Source organism: Anopheles coluzzii, chromosome 3 (genome assembly GCF_943734685.1).
Source record: "Anopheles coluzzii chromosome 3, AcolN3, whole genome shotgun sequence".
Taxonomy (NCBI): domain Eukaryota; kingdom Metazoa; phylum Arthropoda; class Insecta; order Diptera; family Culicidae; genus Anopheles; species Anopheles coluzzii.
The window spans coordinates 52,644,523-52,664,816 of record NC_064671.1 but is presented as its reverse complement, the minus strand read 5'-3'; the positions used below and the strand labels follow the sequence as shown (position 1 = coordinate 52,664,816).

Here is a 20,294-nt window from a genome sequence, read left to right as displayed (position 1 = left end):
AATTTCAACAACATTGAAGTGGCTGCTTCTGTGGCCGTGTGGCTTAACCCACCAAACTGATAGTTTTTTAGCTTTGTTTAATGGAACTGGATTTTTAGTACAAGAAATTGGTGGCGTTTTCGCTATCTTGATTATATGGGTTGAAACACACTTTATGTGAAGTTGTAAGTTGAAGTTGTGTGTAAGTTGAAACACACTTTTATTTAACTTTTAGATTAGGCGAAAGAACTCCGCAGGAGCCAAAGCCTCTCTAAACCATACTAACAACAACAATTTAACTTTTAGAATAAAATTTTATGCAGCTTCCCTGAAAATTTGAAGTTATTTCAATAACTAAATCAGAAGATATGATCTATTTACCATCCAGAAATGCAAGCTCCCATACAAAATGTATTACCTACCCGGGTAGGTGGTCATAGAAGTAAGGAACACAAATTGAAAAAAAATGTTAAAAGAATTATTTATTATTTTTTTGATTCTGATTTTTTTACTGCAAGGAAACATATTTTTCTAGGCTATCCTAAATTTTCAAGTCAATTTATGAATTCTACCAAAAGATATTAATAATTTAAAACGCAAAACATACCCGAGTAGGTGGTTAAAGAAATGAAGGTTAAGGTGAAGGCGCTGGGGATATGAAGTTTAATGGAGTGCGAGGCCGCATGGGAGCTCACAGACTGCTCGGTTTTTTTCGCGGGAATAGTGGAAATAAGTTCCAAAGCAAACGCAAAAGCTACGAATGGATGCAATGATAGCAGCCAATATCTAATATTTTTATTTCCATTTCCTGCTCACAATTACCATATCCTGGGTAAAATTAGGTCTTAAGGTTTGTTTTGGTGTATGTTTTGGGATATGGAATGATCATGATCACAGCATGATCAATAGTTGATATTATTTACGGCTTTCACTTCATTTTCATCAAACTTTAAAACTGCTGCTATTGCATTGGTCATATGTTTCTTGCATTCAGTATCCTTTGATAATAAAAAACTTAGAACTACATTTTTTAAATATTCCAAATTTGATCCTTCTAATTGTCGATTCCTTCGTAAACGTTCCATCTCTTTTTCCATTGCCGATATTTGAGTTTTGTAAGTTTCTTCAATCATTAACTTTTCTTGGGCAAGTTTGCGCAACGAGGCTTCTGACGAGTTTTTTGAAGTTCTTAGAGCACTGATCTCTACATTCATTCGTGCAATTTCTTGTGCATAGTGAATCAAATGCTGATGATCCTCAGATAGCGATTGAAGCGATGTTACCATCATAAATGATGGTTCGGAATTACTATCCGAACGATCAACTAGCAGATTGCCTATTGCATCGTTATGGAACTCTTGAGTAGCAGAAGCCGAAGAAAGTGAAAGTATTTCAAGAGAGGTTCGAAGAGTTTTAATTTCTTCCTCTTTCTCATCCATCACCGCAAGCGAACGTTCGCGCTGATTTTGTAACGAATCTTGAAGATGTGTGATTTTTCTCTCAAATGATGCTTGCAATGCAATCAACGCTTCCGTATGTTTGACGGATTCATTTTTAAGAGCTATATGTTGATCTGTTATTTTTTGTTTTAAATCGAATTCTAGCTGAGCTGTTGATTGTTTTTGAATACCAATTTTTTGTTTTAGTTGCGAAACATTTTCTTGACATAAAAGAAGATCTCTTTTCAGTCGTTGATTTTCATCCATTGCTTGTTCGTAACGCCGTTTATACATTTTTAATTCGTTCGTTTCATCTGCATGTTGATCTTCTGGTGCTATCTCAGCTAAAAAACTTAAATCCTCTTTCCTCTCTGTAATACCTCCTGTTGAATGATTTTCTACCAATAACTGTCCTGCACCATAACCGTCCTCTATGGATTCCCGGTCATATTGAGGCGAATCATTGTTTTCTTCCACTCGCTTTGTTTTTAAGTTCGCAATTGCAGTTTTTAATTGCAAAATGTATACTTTATCCTGCTCTTTTATACGATCGTATCTGCCTACCATTTCACTAAGTTCTTTGATGCGGGATTCAAAGTTAGCCACACGCTCCTCGTGTATTTCTCTCAAACGTTTGCTGTTTTCTTCTGCCAGACGGACACGTTGTTTTTCTTCTGCTACAGCAATTGCATACTGTTTCTTTAGATGGTTCATTTCATCTTGCAACTCACGCAAAGATTCTTTTAAGTTGATTGAACTATTATTAGTTCCTTTTGAATCGCAGTCTGTTGGTGTTGTCTTCTTTGGATCGACAAGTTTTTTCGAAACGGTGTGTCGGTCCGGAGCAATAACCATAAACTGAGTTTTCAAATTTCCAAGCTGTAGCTCTAATTGCTCGTTTAGATTACGCTCGTCATCTAGTAATTTCTTCAACTCCCGAATTTTCACAGATTGATCTTCAGACGGTCCCGTCCTCGGTCCGTAGTCTACAGGCGTATTTGGATTGAAACTGCTCATCTCGAATTGTGATTGAGATTCGAAATCTTTAATACGTCGCGACAGTTCTTCTATAATGGAATCCTTGTTTGCCAGTTTTTGGCGAAGTTGATTTCTTTCATATTTTGACACTTCCTCGATCCGGTTGCGTTCCGCTGTGATAGTGGTGAGATTGTTCATTAGTGTTTGTAGTTGTCCTTCAACCGATCCAGAGGCTAAAACTGCCTCAGAACATTCATGAAGTCCATTAGCCAAGATAGCCTCCTTGCCATCATTAACTTTTTGAAGTGCTTTTAAGGTTTCTTCTAATGCTGCTTTTTCTTTGACAATACCTTTGTACGCCACGATAATATCTAAAAAATATCAATTTTGATCGATTAAAAACTAAGCCATTGCTTTTTGGTTACAGTACATAAGGTTTACTTCGATGTTTCAGTAACAACATACCCTTGAGCCGATTTTCATAGCGATTAATGTGTTCTTTCTGAGAGCTAATGATGGATTCATATTCTTTTAATTTGTTTGATTCGTGCCTTTTCTTCTCCATGATGTAAATATTATTCTCCTGAACTCAGAACAGCTTAACGAGATGCAGTACTTAGAAACAATATCTATTTAGGAATAATTATACAAAATTGCAACGTTTATAAGTTCACGCAATATAGAAAGTTTGTAAAAACCTAAAATACACAAATTAAAATGAAATAAATTTCACAATTCATAGTTTCTATTGCTGATATCATCTAGGGTACATTCCTATTGTCCAACACACCAGATTTTCCATTATCTTCTTTATGACAGTACAAATAGACATAGAGCGATAACGTCGCGCACAACAACGCCTCGCGCGACAAAAAGTAGCTCAAATTGTCTCGCGCAACATTTATGCTTCATTCGAGACAATCGGACCATCCAGTTCTTTAACGAGCTAGACTTATTCCAAATTCAAAAAGATAAACTTGATGGAGTAGTTTGGAGTACTTGTTTCAGTAATTCATCACTTTAAAATGACCAAAATCTGGAAACTAGCCTCTTAGCTTTGGTCCTCTTGTGCTGCACATGATTTCGTCCTAATTTTGGGCACTGATTTTGTTATGACCGATAATTGCATTATATCTATCTTTTTTATGTTCGCCAACTTTTTCAAGTACAAAATTCTTAACAAACTTTTTAAAATGACCGAACATTCAATCCGGTCACTGCACGCACAATAACTAAAACCTCAATGCATGCTGCGATTAACTGACTGGGCGCAATAGTGTATCTCGAGTTTTCGCGTATAGCGGATTCCTATGGAAAAATAGTTTACACTATCGGTTCGAGGGTTAAAATATATCGCCCTAGAGTTTTGCATTAAAGTTTTTTGTAATTAAACAAGCATCTTTTGTACAAATTTAATGCAAAGTGCATTAAGAATATCAAAGAAATTCAAAAAGAGCATAAAATATTTCAAAAAATCAAAATATTTTCAAAAAAAACACATGAAGCTGTCAAATCTAGAGGAATCGCATACTTTGGATACGCGTATATCGAGTATCGCGTACTGCAGATAATTGCTGTATTGAAGCTTTTTCATCCAGCTGTCAAAACTTTCCCACGCTTTTTGATCAAATGCTCTAGATGACTCGACCTCTGTATTATATAGGCTGTATTGAATCCGTTCGTAGCGGGAACGTACGGTGTTCACATGAAATTCTAGGGATGGCAACACATGTCTTGAACCCGGTACTACATTTTTTTTATTTGAATATATAAATTACCTACCTCATTTTTTCGATTAAATATGTTTTAAAAATATATTTTGAGCTTTGCGAGTTCTCATTTAACATTAAAACATAGATAAAGGTGAGTTATCTGATGTTATTTCGTGAACTTATTGTATGATTCATTATGTTTTCGACAGTAAGAAATCTGAAAAATTGAAAAATTCACTTACATCACAACATAACTTCGGCAATATTATAAATCTATAAACTATGCACTGGCCAGCGAAATGAAAGAGTCCATTTGCAAGTAAACAAACACACGCATCCACATCTTACAAAAACATGTTTCACAACAAATGAACTTAAACACACAAGTTTCATTACTTCCTTTACACAATTAAACACATTTTGGGGTGATATATGTCGAGCAAATGAATTACGCGTGCATAAAAAAAACTGATTTTAACAAACATTGAAGTGGCTGCTTCTGGAGATGTGTGGTTTAACCCACCAATCTGACAGTTTTTTGGCTTTGTTCGATACAACTGGATTTTTAGTACAGGAAATTGGTGGCGTTTTCGGTATCTTGGTTATATGGGGAAAGAAGCGGAATATTATCACCGACAAACCGACGTGACTCTTCGAACAAAATGAGCTTCAAAAGTTGTCTTCTTATTTCAAATGAAAATACGTTAAACACTACCCTATCCGCAAATTTCCGTTCAATGCCTTCTAATCGCCTTGTAATCGCCGGCGAATTGAAGACGATCAGCAGTGCATTTAGCAGTAATTAAATGCCTTTGAAATATGTCAATGAAAAATTTCGACTTCAATTTGAAATTTTAAATTGCAACTGTCAAAAGAGGTTTACAAGCGTCTTCAGCACTCCACTGTTGTAGTGTTCCCAGATATGAGCGTGAGATTCGATAGCACGATTTACGTGTTATGTTCTCTTGCATTAAGCTCTGGGCTATTTCACTTTATTAAAGATGGTCTGCATTATTCGACTGTTAAAGACCAACCAGTTGAAAGATGTTAATATATCAAACTCATTTCGATAACTGTAATAAAAGGAGAAATGAGATACACATTTCTCCCATCCTGATAATGAAGGGTGAACAGTGTAATTATTATGTTGTTTAAAAAGGTATTATTTTAATTTTGCTTCACATAAATTTTTTTTGTATTAATTATAGCAAGAAAATATTAATTTAAAAAGAAATAAACACAAAAAAGATCATAAAAATCAAGATTTGAACACACGCTTTCTCGGTTCGGAACCAAAAGCGCTGTCACTGCTCTATTTGGCAGTTATATTAGTAAGGGTGCATAACCAGTATATAAAAGCTAAGATGGCGGCAAGCTATCTGTTCTCGTTGAATCAAAAAGTTGAAAAATTTCGAAGAGAACCCGTTACAGCCGTGAAAGTTTCGGTTGAAATCTTTATTCGCATTCTAAAGCGACTAAGGCCTTACATGCCTTCTGAATGCCTTCAAAGCCGTTTAATGCTGGTAGGGTAGCGCCATCTCTATAATGATTCGCTTACTACACTGACACAGACGAAAAACAGCTGAACTCTCTTTTTTGTTTTTCTTGCCAAATTCTAATGCGCATTGTTTTATACACTTCTTACATCTTTTGTTTTGATTAGCAAACTTGTAAAATGATTTTTCTAGGTGTTTTGTCCAATAATTCTCAAAAATCTTGCCTCAGACTTCCTTTGCAATTTGTATTTAGAAAAGTTGTTTACATCTAAGATGCCGTGAACAGAGCGTACTTTGACAGAAGTGATCGCCTCACTAGCAAATGACAGTACTTTCGTGTGGGACACTTTTATTATTATTATTATTATTATTATTATTATTATTATTATTATTATTATTTTTATCATTTATTCCGAAAGTTATCAAGCTGGCATAAGCATAAGCTTTTGTAACGCAAGTGTCACGTCGGTTTGTCGGTGATATTATGCCAAGTATTCAAAGACTCTGCTAAACACACAGCAACACATGAATATTGTTTGAGAAAACAATAGCAATTCTGATTATTATTGGCATAATCAATGAGCCTTCACTACACAAACAATTTGTATGTATAAAAACATTTGCATCACAATTATCACAATCATAAACCTGAAGCATTTTATCCGTTTATAGTGTTCCTGAGTTCGAAACGCGGCTACACACACAGCAATGATATGGAATAAACACGAAAAAAGTTCTTCACATCAAACATTCCGCAAAGCGCTACAAATGTGATGGCGTAAAACCCTACAATTTTTATCTGCTGGTGGTTTTGATATTTACTATCTAATAATTACTTCCATTCGTGAACCTTATAGATGCCTAATAGACAGACAGTCTTTATCTATTGGGCTGGCTACTAAACATCTTTTAACGAATTTGGCTGTTAGGGTTATCCCGAAAAATTTGACAGCCGAAGAACAGTGCAGAAAAATGAAAACGAAATGATAGGAGATGATTCATTCATTTGTTGATGTATGCGTGTGAATTCCAATTACTGTTTTAGTTGATGTGTCGAAGTGTGGATGAAAAGAAACGTATTACCGTTCAAATAGACATAGAGCGTAAATGTCGCGCGCGACGAAAAATAGCTCAAAATTTTACTCTGTGTGCATCAAAGTAGCTCATTTGACTCAGGAAACCAACCTGTTTTATATTTGAAAACACACGAAAATAGGTTAAAATGTGTTCAAATCAATTTTTTTGCTTTTGGCATTATTCTGGCTCGTAAAAAACCTTGATAATGCGCGGCGAGTATCTCTGTTTGCAAAATTGAGCTACTCTTTTTCGCGCGAGATGTTATTGCGCGGGACGTTGTCGATGTCTATTTGAACGGTGACAGTGCACCTCCATATGATTATATGGGTTTGTTTGTGTCGGATGTCGTGTTCGATTGCTGGTAGAGCGCCGCCTTGCATCTTATGCTATGCAGCTGCTGCCTGCAAACAAATATCGACAGCTGTTGTCAAACTGAATCTCAAAATGGCAACATCCCAAACGATAAGAAGACACCTCCTCTATATTCCTCCTTGCTACAAATACAGAATCAACTGACCGTTCAAATAGACATAGAGCGACAACTTCGCGCGCGACGAAAAATAGTTCAAAATTTCACTCTGTGTAGATCAAAGTAGCTCTTTTGACTCAGTCAACCTATTTTTTTATGTTTGAAAACACACAATAATAGGTTAAAATGTGTTCAAATCTTATTTTTTGCGTTTGGCATACATTTGGCTTGTAAGAAAACTAGATAATTCGATTATTTTGGATGAAGCAAAATTGTCGCGCGCGACGAGTATCTCTGTTTGCAAAATTGAGCTACTTTTTGTCGCGCGTGACATCTTCGGGCGCGACGTTTTCGCTGTATGTCTAACTGAACGATGACATGTTCAACTCGAGATTTGTCTTGTCTGTTGGTTTTGTGTCTGACAGTGCACCTCAATATGATTATGTGGTTTTGTTCGTGTCAGATCAAGGTGGATTGAAAATAGCAGGTGATGGATAAGGCAGCGGTCTAATCTTGTTGCGCGCAACATTGTTGCTCGGAAATATATGGCTAAGGTGGTCTATGAATGTTGATTCGCTTTGACATTGTTTAGCGTCGAAAATTAACCAGCTAATAGCTCAGAGTTTATTTCTTATCATTCACTTGTTGAATCAAGTGTTGAAAAAAACAAAATATACACCAAAAATGTATTATAAATGCTTAAAATCCAAATTTAGCGGATGTCAACAAAACGCACATTGCTGCTGTGGGTGGTGGCAACGCTTTTTCGCATGCGATTTTATCGGACGGCCTGTCAATTTTTTAGGCTGGAAATAGACGAACCGAGATCATCGCGGTACCGCGAAAATCGCGTATGACTTGAGCTGTCAATTATGTTATAAAATCTGACAGATAGGCGAGATAATCGCGGTTCGTGTATGGAACCATCCGAGGTCTGGTGACGATTGAATGTGCACAGAAGAAATATTTTTCTATCAATTTGCGAATCAAATTATTTATTTCACATAGTGTATGCAAAATAAAATACAAAACTCATTTCTCGACATGAGTTTTCACACAAATCCGCCAGAAAAAGTAAAAATAATCGGTTCGCGCTGCCGCGAAAATCTCAGCAATACCGAAGTTGGGTATCTCTGCGAAACAGTAGGCGCGATTGGAGGCGCGGAAGATTTGACAGCTCTACTGTTATACAACTGTTATAAACAAGGCGCGAATTTCGCGGTACCGCGACGATCTCGGTTCGTCTATTTCCAGCCTTATATGGTATTGGACAGATAAGGTCGGACGACGAAATCGCACGTTCGACGTTATCTGTCAAATCCCATATAAATCTCGTCCGATAAAATCGCATCCGATGAGCGTTGCCACCCCCCTGTGTCATTTCGTACACCCGATTATCATGACCAAGGTAAATACAAAATGTTGCCAGACAAAAATCAAATTGGTTTGAATTTGGCCGGCAACAAAGTTGCGCTAGCTGTCAAAATCCATACATTTTGCCACCAACAACGTTGCGCGCAACAAGATTAGACCAGTGCCTTACACGACGACTAGTGATATTTTTGCTGAAAATTACGAGTTTCGACTTACGTGGAAATTCGAGTTAGGAAATTTTGCGTTATTATTGATGTGAATAACTAGTAAATTATTTTTTAAATTTTCCCCCAGCAGATGGAAGTTTATTTAAACTATGAAAGTGCTTCATTTTCGAGATGAAAAGATAGGCGTATTGCAGTGCATCATGAAATGTTTGTAAGACATCGAACAGCTGACAGAGCACCTATCGAACAGAGTCGTGTTTGTTTGTCTTGTTCGATTGGTCCCAGACCGCCGCCTTATTTTGAATATGACGAGCAAGAAACCTTAAAAATCGGCTTGGGCGGGAAGCAAACAAGTGGCAAATACAATTGATTTCCGAATAATACGTTTCGGTAAGCATTGTCTGTTTGATTTAAGCTGCTGATTTGCGTCTATTGACATTATTCATGTAGTAAGGGGTTGTATTTTTAGCGTCATGCCTTGTGTGTGCCTAGATAAGTTAGTTGCGCAGGAAATAGTTGATTTGCTCAGGTCTGCGCCGATTAGATTTTTTCGTAATAGAGTGGGAAATTATTTTGTTAGTATTAGAATATTCTACATTTGTATTTACTTTTATATCCTGGAAAAGCGTTGCGGAATTCTAGGCTAATTGAAAATGATAATTTTCAGATCATTGTTTTATCATATGGATGCGAATATAGAAGACATGGATATCTCTTTCGGTGATGTTAACATACATGGTGGATCTGATGTGATAGGTAAGTAAAAGTCGCTAAATATATTGGGATGACAGTGATATAATGATCACTGTTGATTTTGTTGTGTGGTGTATAACGTTTTATTTTTATAACTTATTACCCTGTGTTTCCATGTGTTTTTGGGTTGTGGATGAAAGTTGATGAAGAATTGCTTGATGGTCCCGATCATAAGACCATCTATGATCAAGAGCCGGATTTGTCGGATTCTAGAAATAGTGCAACAACAGTGAATAGTAATGCATCCAATACAACGATCGTAATGCGGTTTAACAGAAGCTTCCCAGCAGATAACGCCGATACCGTATCGGAATCGATTCGATTTCCGCTGCAAGATGCTAAAGATAGCAACATTCCCAACATCATGCAAAGAGATGCTCCTTCCATTGAATCTGTTAAAGCAAACTTACTGAACACTCCGGCATATGTTGGATTCCTGTTGCCAGATAAAGAAAATTTGATTGCAGAGGCCTGTGAATCTTTGTCGAACTCTTTCCCCACTGCAATCGAAAAACAAAGTGACGGATTTCCTCTAGATGTAATAGAATTTGCCCCGGTACAAATACCCGTCCATCACTCTTCGGCACCACAAGAAAAGTTTGTACCGGCAAATGAATGTAAGTGTGTTTTTATGTTTATTTATTTATTTATTTATTTAAATCAGAGTTATCGGGCACTATGCCTGTTTATATTGTCTTTATATTGTGTTTTATATTTATTTTGTAAGGTAGCCCCCAAGATACACAATCAGTACCTCTTACCCCCTGTTTACACATGCCAATCGCCTCCTGTCAAAATAATATGGAGTTGAGAGTACGATGGGCTCGATGGGTGGGGTTTCCATCACTTGCGGGTATCCAATCCGCGTAAGTCGAGAACCGTGTAACTCGGGAACAGACTGTATCTCAATTTCGAAAGGTTTGAGAGGGCTAATGTAAACATACGGTTAAGCGGTTATTACACACGGTGATGACGCTCTGTCAATCTTTATAAATAATTGTTGTTGTCTCGCCGAGGTTTCAAGTGCTAATGTTAAATTCACTATTCTTCTAATTCTTCTTATTTCGAAATTAAGTTATGATCCTTTCTCTACTAATTACCCTAGTTGTCTTAATTCTAATAGGGCCATGCACATTCCCTACCGTTTGGCGTCAACACACGGCTTAACTTTTATGTTGGCAACTAGATACACGGGTATTTATTCAATCTTTAACCGTAGAGTTGGCAACAAGATGAACATACGTAAGTTGGCAACCGACATCCCCGGGTATTCCACACGTTTTGACGCAAAAAATTAACGGTTTTCATAGGTAAACAATGATTTCTATATTTTAATGCTGTAAGCAAGTAATCTCGGCCATGTATTCTCTTTTATTTCATTTATTCATTAAGTTTTTTTTCATTTTATGATAATTTTAACGGTCAAATTGAAATTTGGAATCGCTTGAATTTGACTCGAAAATAAACACAATACGAAAAGAGGAAGAAGAGAAACGTCATTCTCCTTACAAAATGTATGGAATATCCGGGTATGCTGGTTGCCAACTTAGGCACTGGTCTAATCTTGTTGCGCGCAACATTGTTGCTGGCAAAATGTATGGATTTTGACAGCTAGCGCAACCTTGTTACCGGCCAAATTCAAACCAATTTGATTTTTGTCTGGCAACATTTTGTATTTACCTTGGTCATGGTAATCGGGTGTATGAAATGACACAACAGCAGTGTGTGTTTTGTTGACATCCACTAAATTTGGAATTTTTGCATTTATAATACAGCAATTATCCGCAGTACGCGATACTCGATATACACGAATTCGCAGTACGCGATCCCTCTAAATTTGACAGCTCCATTTGTTTTTTGCAAATATTTAAAATATTTGAAATATTTTATGCTCTTTTTGAATTTCCTTAGTGTTCTTAATGCATTTTGCATTAAATTTGTGCAAAAGATACCTGTTTTATAACAAAAAACTTCAATGCAAAACTCTGTGAGCGTTTCTACATACACCGAGACTGCATTTGAGAGATGGCTGTGAGAGAATTGACAACCGGTTTCTCACGCTGGTGTGTGTAGAAGCTCTGAAAAGCGCCGAGATGAGACTTTTAAAATGATGTTGAAAAAATCCATTTTAATCGCTAAAATGAAATCAAAAAAGTTTCTTTTACTTTTTAATAATATTTCTACGATTATTAGACTGCAAAAATGCTAACTATAATTGATCGATCGCTATAAACTGCCAATTCATTTTTTTCTCAGCTCCATCGTTCTTTGCATGCCGAGGAGAATTCTCTCACCGAAAATGCTGTCAGTCGCTGTCAAAGCATGCTGTCAGTTATTTTCTCAGCTGCATTCTCGGTGTATATAGAAACGCTCTGTGAGAGCGTTTCTACATACACCGAGACTGCAGCTGAGAGATGGCTGTGAGAGAATTGACAACCGGTTTCTCACGCTGGTGTGTGTAGAAGCTCTGAAAAGCGCCGAGATGAGACTTTTAAAATGATGTTGAAAAAATCCATTTTAATCGCTAAAATGAAATCAAAAAAGTTTCTTTTACTTTTTAATAATATATCTACGATTATTAGACAGCAAAAATGCAAACTATAATTGATCGATCGCTATAAACTGCCAATTCAATTTTTTCTCAGCTGCATCGTTCTTTGCATGCCGAGGAGAATTCTCTCACCGAAAATGCTGTCAGACGCTGTCAAAGCATGCTGTCAGTTATTTTCTCAGCTGCATTCTCGGTGTATGTAGAAACGCTCTGACGCTATATTTCAACCCTTGAACCGGTAGTGTAAACTATTTTTCCATAGGAATCCGCTATACGCGAAAACTCGAGATACGCTATTGCGCTCGGTCCCGTGCGATAGCGTATATCGGATAATGACTGTACATTTTTTGGTGTACAGGTGGTCCCCGAGATACACGGGTAATGGGGACCGAAAACGGCCGCAAAATACTGAATCTCGTGATTTCCAGCTAAAATATCACAAATTTTCGTGTAATTTTGCAAGTAGGGGGCGGTTTTAGTCACTTTATGAATTATTTGATATGATTCTGTCTGAATATAACTGTTTTAAACCTTTTGAAATAGTTTTGAACATTCGATCAAAACGGAAATTATTTGGCAATTTGCAATTGATGTGTCAAATCAGTACAATTTGCTCAAAGAATTGTCAAATTTAGAAAACCGCGTATCTCCGAATCCGCGTATAAGAGGTACCGTGTATCTCGGGGACCGCCGGTATATTTTATTTTTTCAATACTTTATTCAACAAGTGAATGATAAAAAATAAACTCTGAGCTGTTAACTGGTTAATTTTTGACGCTAAACAATGTCAAAGTGAAATGTTCCCAGCAACATTCATAGACCACCTCAGCGATATGTTTCCGAACAACAATGTTGCGCGCAACAACATTAAACCGCTGCCTAACGTGGTAAAGTTTAAAAAATATCAAAATAAAATACTTACAGTAAAATAATTACAATTTATGCACCAAAAAATCAGAAATTAAAAGTTGGTAGGCTACGGAAAATTTCAGGTCAATAAAAGCAATGAATCAAAAGTTATTTTAGTTTAAAGTTAAAAAATACCCGGGTATCCGGTTGCCAACTTAAAGGTTAAACTGCAATAAGGTTTTATTCATGGCTTTTATTGGCCTGAAATTTTCCGTAGCCTCCCAACTTTTAATTTCCGATTTTTTATGTATAAACTGTAATTTTCAACCAGCTGTAAGTACAGTCTGAACTCACTGGTTGAACTTCGATTTCCTGCCAACTATTGAATACAGCAATTATCCGCAGTACGCGATACTCGATATACGCGAATTCGCAGTACGCGATTCATCTAAATTTGACAGCTCCATTTGTTTTTTGCAAATATTTTAATTATTTGAAATATTTTATGCTCTTTTTGAATTTCCTTAGTGTTCTTAATGCATTTTGGATTAAATTTGTGCAAAAGATACCTGTTTTATAACAAAAAACTTCAATGCAAAACTCTGTGACGCTATATTTCAACCCTTGAACCGGTAGTGTAAACTATTTTTCCATAGGAATCCGCTATACGCGAAAACTCGAGATAGGGTAACTGTACCAGTTTTCGGCAGGCTAGTGCAGCAGTTTCACAAAAATTGCTCACACATCAATATTTTTCATTATTTTTCTTGAAAGTGTTGTTATTCTGGTTGATAAACTATCATAGTATGTTACAATATTTTTTATTTGCCGGTTCAAAGCCCTTTTTCATAAATATTCGTAAAAATGCAAACATTGATTTTGCTCCTATTTTCGGCAGTTTGTTCCTATTTTCGGCAGGCTGTGTTCCTATTTTCGGCAGCGCGAATACAGGTCAGAAAATGTTTGTATCAATGTGAATATGTACAAAAAAATGTTTAAAGCAATTTAACACTCCTACTTTCCTAAGATTGGTGTTAAAAAGCACTTTAATTATTAATTTTATGTTGCTTATTTTGGCCCGTTTTGACAGCCATTTTGATGCGACGTTTAAAAAGAGCAGCCATTGACAGTTTGATGGTTCTAGCGTACGGTACGAACTGGCTTACAAATATTTATTTTTCTCTTAAGTTAGCGCATTGTTTGTCGTAAAATTGTTGATATTTGGTACAAGAAAGGTCATATTATGTGTGGACATACGCATTGTAGTGTTCTGATCAATTTTAAAAGGAATATTCAGCCAAATTCAAAGTGTGTTATTGTTCCGAGTTTCGGCAGGAGCCCACAACATTGAGCTGTCAAAAATGAACATTTACTGTGTACCTATTTTCGGCAGCATTTAAAGTGAAAAATAACCTGTTTATCGTGATTTTAAAATTCCGAACAAGTTAGAATAAATTAAATAAGCATAAAATCTTTAATATACACCACTTTTTCATTGTTTTACTGTTCTGATTCTCTTAATCACAAAACCTGCCGAACGATTGGCTGACAGCAAAGCTGCCGAAAAAAAGCACAATTTATTTGATATTTTGGAAAATACGAAATGAAATGGTGTGAAACTTCGTATGTGAATATCAAATAAGTACACTTTCACTACAAAATTGTATTTTGTGAAATTTTTTACCGCATTTGTGCAGAATTTCACGTTTTTAGCTACCCTGCCGAAAATAGGTACACTGCCGAAAACTGGTACAGTTACCCTACGCTATTGCGCTCGGTCCCGTGCGATAGCGTATATCGGATAATGACTGTATGTGCTTTTTAGTTGGCACGTTTTTCCATACAAAAAAAAATCTATCCTGCTAAATCTAGGATCTAGATCTAGATCTAAATCCTATCTAAAAAGAAAAAAAGATTTCTCGGCATGCCATGAGATTTTTGTGAATTGTTAAAAAACCGGGTTTCCCATACAAACGCATGCTTTTTAATTGAACTGTCAGCCAGCTATTGAGCGTGCAACTAAAAAGCATGCCAACTAAAAAGCGTTCAACTACAGTGAACCCTCTCTTATTTGACACCTCTCTTGTTTGAAAAATCTCTCTTATTTGAACATTTTCCACAGTCCCTTAATTTCCAGTACATTTTTGTCCTCTGAAATCTGTATCCCTTTTATTTGTGTATGGTGTTGCCTTGGATAGGCAGCGGTAATCGCTACTGCGGGCGTGCGGGCGTGCGTGCGGAAAAATCAAAATTGTTTGATTCTGATGCAGGCGGTTGCAAACTGTCACCCGCTGCGGGTGTCAAATTCCATACATTTTCAGAAAACGCACGCACGCCCGCACCAGCGATTACCGCTGCCTTATTGAATGATGTATGCTCAAATTGGCAATCGTGTTCGCAGTTTCCTATAGCAACAGTTAAGGCTGCATACTACATGTTCTGTCTCTTTCTTGTTTGTAAGGACCTTTCATTCATTTTCAACCTCTGTAATTTGAAAACCTCTCTTATTCGACAGTCCCATCGCCTCTCAAATAAGAGAGAGTTGACTGTATTGAATTCTGACTGTAGACACTGCGGTTGATTGGTAGCCTGGTCACTTTGATTCGGCGGTAAAAGTAAGGCTCAGCCCTCTACGTTACGCTAGCGTTACGCGTAACGCCTGTTAATCACAAACCCAAGCACATTTTTGAACGTTTGTTTTAACCGCCGTGGATGAGCAAATTAAGAGATAATCATGTCTTATTATTGTTTACTTTTATATGATAGTTAGAAAAGCTTTGTTGATAATTAGAAAAGTTGTCACAACTTCAAGAATTATAATTTTAACAATCTTATAAATAAAAGATGTAAATAATAAAAAAAATGATTATTTTTTTATTTACCCAGTCATTGATAACGTAGTATAATGAAATACTTACAAGTATTTATTAACTTCATTAACCTCATTTTAAAAAGAGCCCTTGCATCTAAAGCAATTTTTATTCAAAATGGCCAGAAACATAGATTGAAAAGGTAATAGTTATATTTCATATATATAATTTAATTAAAAATATTTTAATATTTTATATTTTCTAATCATAGAAAATGTTACTCCAATTGAAAGCTTTTGGGGTGTTCATGAGCTTCCTTCTTTCAGACTTTTTTCATTAATCATAATGCAACAATGAAAAATATTAAACCTGTTATTTAATTGTTATTTTAAAATTAAATCTCCTTGAAATCGGTTCATCTTACAGCAATTAACTTTTTTTTCATCTCAATTTAAAATATTTTTTATTCAAATAATGTACACTGGTCGGTCGCCTGGATGACAAAACTGTAGTAAAAATGCTGCTTGGGAATATTTTAAGGGATGTAACGTTTCTCCAATGTAACGTAGAGGGCTGAGCCTTACTTTTACCCTTTTACCGATTCGGCTATCGCTTTTGATGAAGTATTGTGTTCTTCAGTATAAACAGCTAATCGAGTGTGGTTGTCATCTGTTCTGTATGCTTCCTACCTTCGCAAGAGTGACATATATTCTATGTATGAATGTATGTGCCAAGAAAAAATATGAAAAACAGCAGACGAAAAAAAACTTTCGCCTCGTCAAAAGTGATTGTTATTTCGATGTGTTAATTACGCCCTAGACATTGTAAGGAAATAAGCTCCAAGAATAATTATAACTACCTGATGATTGGTTTCTTGTTTATATTTCAGATATCTTTTCGCCCGATGATTTCGATTGTTTACTTTCACGAGGTTGCTCGCAATCTTCGAGAACTACAGATACATCAATTATAGCATCTGCATTGTCGTCCTCGGATGCGGTACTACCAAGAAACTCAGTGTTGATCAATTTTGATCCTCTTTTGCGTCGGCAAACTATCATTAAAACCGAAAACCAACAAGTTGCAAACTCTATTACAGAAACCTCATCCGCGTGCCCAGATTTAGTTAAATTTGCACAGCATGAGCAAAGCAACGAAATTGATGATTCATTAACAGATTTCGATGCAAGCTATAAAGACTGTACCGGCGAGCACAGTGCATTCATTTCGAATGGTTTAATTTTACCGTCGTTATCACTATTAGAAAATCATCCTGGCAATGATCCCAAGGATAAGCAACACCAGGAAAATGCATTACGTTGCCTTCTTGATACATCTTTAGCCGCCAGTAGTACACAAAGCCAGGAACTCAGTGTAGATTCTCTTGAGAAAACAGTGGTCACTCAAAAAAGCGAATCTGTAAATTGCTCAAAGTATTTGGATAATCTTCTATCACCTTCAAATCCCAATTCATCTTCTTTATTAGAACAGGAAAAATCCTACAGTGAAAAAGAAAAAAACAATGAACTCCTCGTGCCAGTTGTTAATGCTCATATTGATTCTGTAAATTTCTTGGAGCATAATTCGGTTTTTAACAGTTCGACGGATTCAAATGCGGACCCAAAAAATACACAGTTCGAAGAATTGATCGTTGAACAATTCCACGATAGAAACATTGACGTATCATTATCGAAAAACAAATCAGAAAGCGAAGTGACTATAGAAAATACCGTCTTTGAATTAAACAGCATTGGTAATCTTGCTACGGATGTTAATGTAAGTATTTTTATTGGCCCGGAAATTTTCTTTATTATAGTGCATGCTTGTTGTAGGTAAACGATGATTTAAGAACTTTTCGCGAACATATGCTTTTCGCGAAGACTGCGGAACTGCTCCTTGTCAAACAAAAGAGAGCGGTGCAAAACATGAGGTAATTTACCACTATTATTTTATTTATCTTATCATTTTGTGTGATGTGTTTTTTTCTTCAAATTATCGTTTTAATCTTTCAGCGAAGAACGATCAGGGCCAATAGAGGAAGGATGTGTTGACGATGGGAAAATAAATAAAACGGATGAGTAAGTATTGTACGATGTTTCTATTGTATTATTTTATTACTTGGTTTGTTTAAAAATGACTTTAAAAAGGGTTCGTCTATAGCTGAATGTTTTACAGAAAATGGCGAATTATGTACACAAAATGTTTAAGACGATGAAAGTGATAATAAGGGTTTATAAAAGACCCTTACTTCACGCGTTTTTATAAACAATAAGTGGTAAAATTCTTAATTAGCAACACACAAAAGAAAAACAAAGTCATGTAAACATGTAAAAAAGGCATTAAATGAAAAGATACACAGAAAGTCGGACGGTCTTCATTTCAAATCAAAATTATCACGTTGCTTTCCAATATTGGACCACTTAGTTCTATCTTGAGCCGGTCTCGTAGTACAGCCGTCAACTCGTACGACTTAACAACATGCCCGTCATGGGTTCAATCCCCAAATAGACCGCGCCGCCATACGTAGGACTGACTATCCTGCTATGGGGGGAAATCAATTAGTCACTGAAAGCCAAGCCCACAAGTGGGTACAGGCAGGCCTTGACCGACATCGGTTGTTGAGCCAAAGAAGAAGAAGAAAAGTTATATCTTGGTCTCTATCTTGGTAATCTATCTTGGTTCTAATTCTAAATATCAGTTATTAGAGATCAGTTGACTATGTTTGGTGGTCATGTGCGTATTACAAAACCTAGGTCAAGCGCTCTACGGTTCAAATGAAGTAGCATAGTAATTTTAAAGAGTGTTGCTGTTATTCATAATTTAGAAGTCATGAAACCTTCTTTAGTTATGAAACGGGGGCAGTCCCGTGGTACAGTCGTCTACTCGAACGACTCAATAACATGCCCGTCATGGGTTCAAGGCCGGAATGGACCGTCCCCCCGTAGCAAGGATTGACTATCCGGCTACGTGGTAATGAATTAAGTCTCGAAAGCCTGTATAGGCCGGCATGTCCGCGTATGACGTTACGCCAAATAGAAGAAGAAGAAGAAGAAGAAACTTGCTATAAGTATCAAGAATGAATTAATGGTTAAAATTTACTGGCCTACTTGCCAATAAAGGCATTAATTGTCTCAATGCTATTGAGCGTTATGTGGGAACGATTGAAAGACGATGTACACCGTTCTAAGAGTGAATTAAGACTAACTACATTTATTCGACATTCAGTGCAGTTTCTGTAACCAATGGCTACTTGATTACAATTAAAATATTGCTATAAGCAATTTATCACAGAGTCCCCCTCACAGAGTTACGCCAAGAACCGAACACAGTGACCGGATGGCGTAACTTTTATTCTTTCATCATCCTCATTCGAATCATTTTCGCAAATACATGCTGGTTTAATATGTTCGATCGAAATCCTTCGTTTCTCACCGTTCATATATATGTTCATATACTTTTCATGCCTTTCGATTATTTGGAAAGGTCCCTCGTATGGGTGTGTAAGAGGCCGCTTGACTGAATCAATTCGAATAAAAACGCTTTTGCAATTAAGTCCTTCGTAACAAACACCGAACGTTTGACATGATGTGAGTTTCTGATTGGTTCGATTTGTTTCATGGTACGGCAAAGCAGTTTGGCAAACTCTGAACGACGCATTTCCGTCAGGTATTCGTAGTGGCTGTCCATGTGTCATCTCGGCAACAGAACAATCGATATCTTCCCTGATAGCAGTTCGCTAACCGAGCAGGACCAACGGCGGTTTATCGCACCAGCGTTTCGAATCGACACAGGTTAACGAAGTTTTTAACGTTCGATGATACAAGATCTGACGTAGGGGGCGACGTCTCGATTGATTGAGGGCCAAACAAACCTTCGCGCAACCATTTTTCTCTTTGCTCGAACACCGGAATGAGAAAGGCAATGGATGTTGCTAAGAACTTGTAACCGTAACTTCTCTGGCACATACGGTCTAACATGTACATTATCCGTCACATCACAATACATAGGGTGGCCACTCACCCGGGAATACCGGGAATTAGCCGGGAATTTTATTTTTCCGGGAAAAACCAGGAAACAGGAAAATCCGTTCTTCGCAGATTTGTATGCCTTCCCCAGTGGCTGGTTGGTCCATAACTTCCGGTAACCCTTTTTTAAGGTTGTGTGATGACATCTGTTAATCAACAATTGATAGCAGATGAAAAACATCTTTGCCACGGGGTAAAGTCTTTACACGTTAGTGTCATGAAGCTAACCCCCCAAAAAGCAATATTTGTAAAGCCTTTTTTGTCGTTTTTTCATCAGTTAGCTCATATAAAACATCCGAAAATATAAAGAATACATACAGCGTTCGGGATAATTTTGACAATCACCTACGGAGAAAGAAAAAAAATTATGGCAAAATTAATCATCGGGGATTTTTTTTTGTTTTAGAAATACAGTAGGTGACCGCTAACTGGATGTGTTTTAACTGGAGTGCTTTTTAACTGGAGGTTCGCTAACTGGAGTGATTCTCAGTTAACGAACACTTAAACGTCAAAACATGATACATCCGGAATCTCATGAAGAGAAATTTGTCGCAAATGTGCATTTTTCAAACATATTTAGGGTTTCTTGCCTACGTTTGCTATTAATTTATGTTA

General features: G+C 36.7%; 2 protein-coding genes and 1 long non-coding RNA gene across 4 annotated transcripts in view; 1 reads left to right on the top strand and 2 right to left on the bottom strand.

The window, feature by feature from the left end:
- Positions 1-734: 734 nt before the first annotated feature.
- LOC120957477 (GRIP and coiled-coil domain-containing protein 1) lies at positions 735-3,163 on the bottom strand. Its single transcript, XM_040379698.2, has 2 exons — positions 2,862-3,163; positions 735-2,767 (listed from the first exon to the last, which is right to left on the bottom strand). Exons 1-2 carry the CDS (start codon positions 2,959-2,961, stop codon positions 882-884), a joined length of 1,986 nt encoding a protein of 661 aa, XP_040235632.2. The 5' UTR covers positions 2,962-3,163; the 3' UTR covers positions 735-881.
- Positions 3,164-8,951: 5,788 nt separating this feature from the next.
- The window catches only part of LOC120954998 (transforming acidic coiled-coil-containing protein 1), a 28,567-nt gene continuing 17,224 nt past the window's right edge, over positions 8,952-20,294 (top strand). The window contains exons 1-6 of one of the 2 annotated variants that reach the window (XM_040375417.2): positions 8,952-9,081; positions 9,359-9,447; positions 9,585-10,061; positions 16,544-17,430; positions 17,487-17,584; positions 17,667-17,732. In XM_040375417.2, coding sequence (XP_040231351.2) covers positions 9,375-9,447; positions 9,585-10,061; positions 16,544-17,430; positions 17,487-17,584; positions 17,667-17,732 — 1,601 coding nt within the window. In that variant the 5' untranslated portion in view covers positions 8,952-9,081; positions 9,359-9,374. Of the gene's footprint in view, positions 9,082-9,140; positions 9,267-9,358; positions 9,448-9,584; positions 10,062-16,543; positions 17,431-17,486; positions 17,585-17,666; positions 17,733-20,294 lie in introns of those variants that run through there. The other variant, XM_040375418.2, reaches the window with a different exon arrangement.
- On the bottom strand, positions 9,469-9,941 carry LOC120954999 (uncharacterized). Its single transcript, XR_005751758.2, has 2 exons — positions 9,855-9,941; positions 9,469-9,653 (listed from the first exon to the last, which is right to left on the bottom strand). It is a non-coding gene; the product is annotated as an uncharacterized LOC120954999 (long non-coding RNA).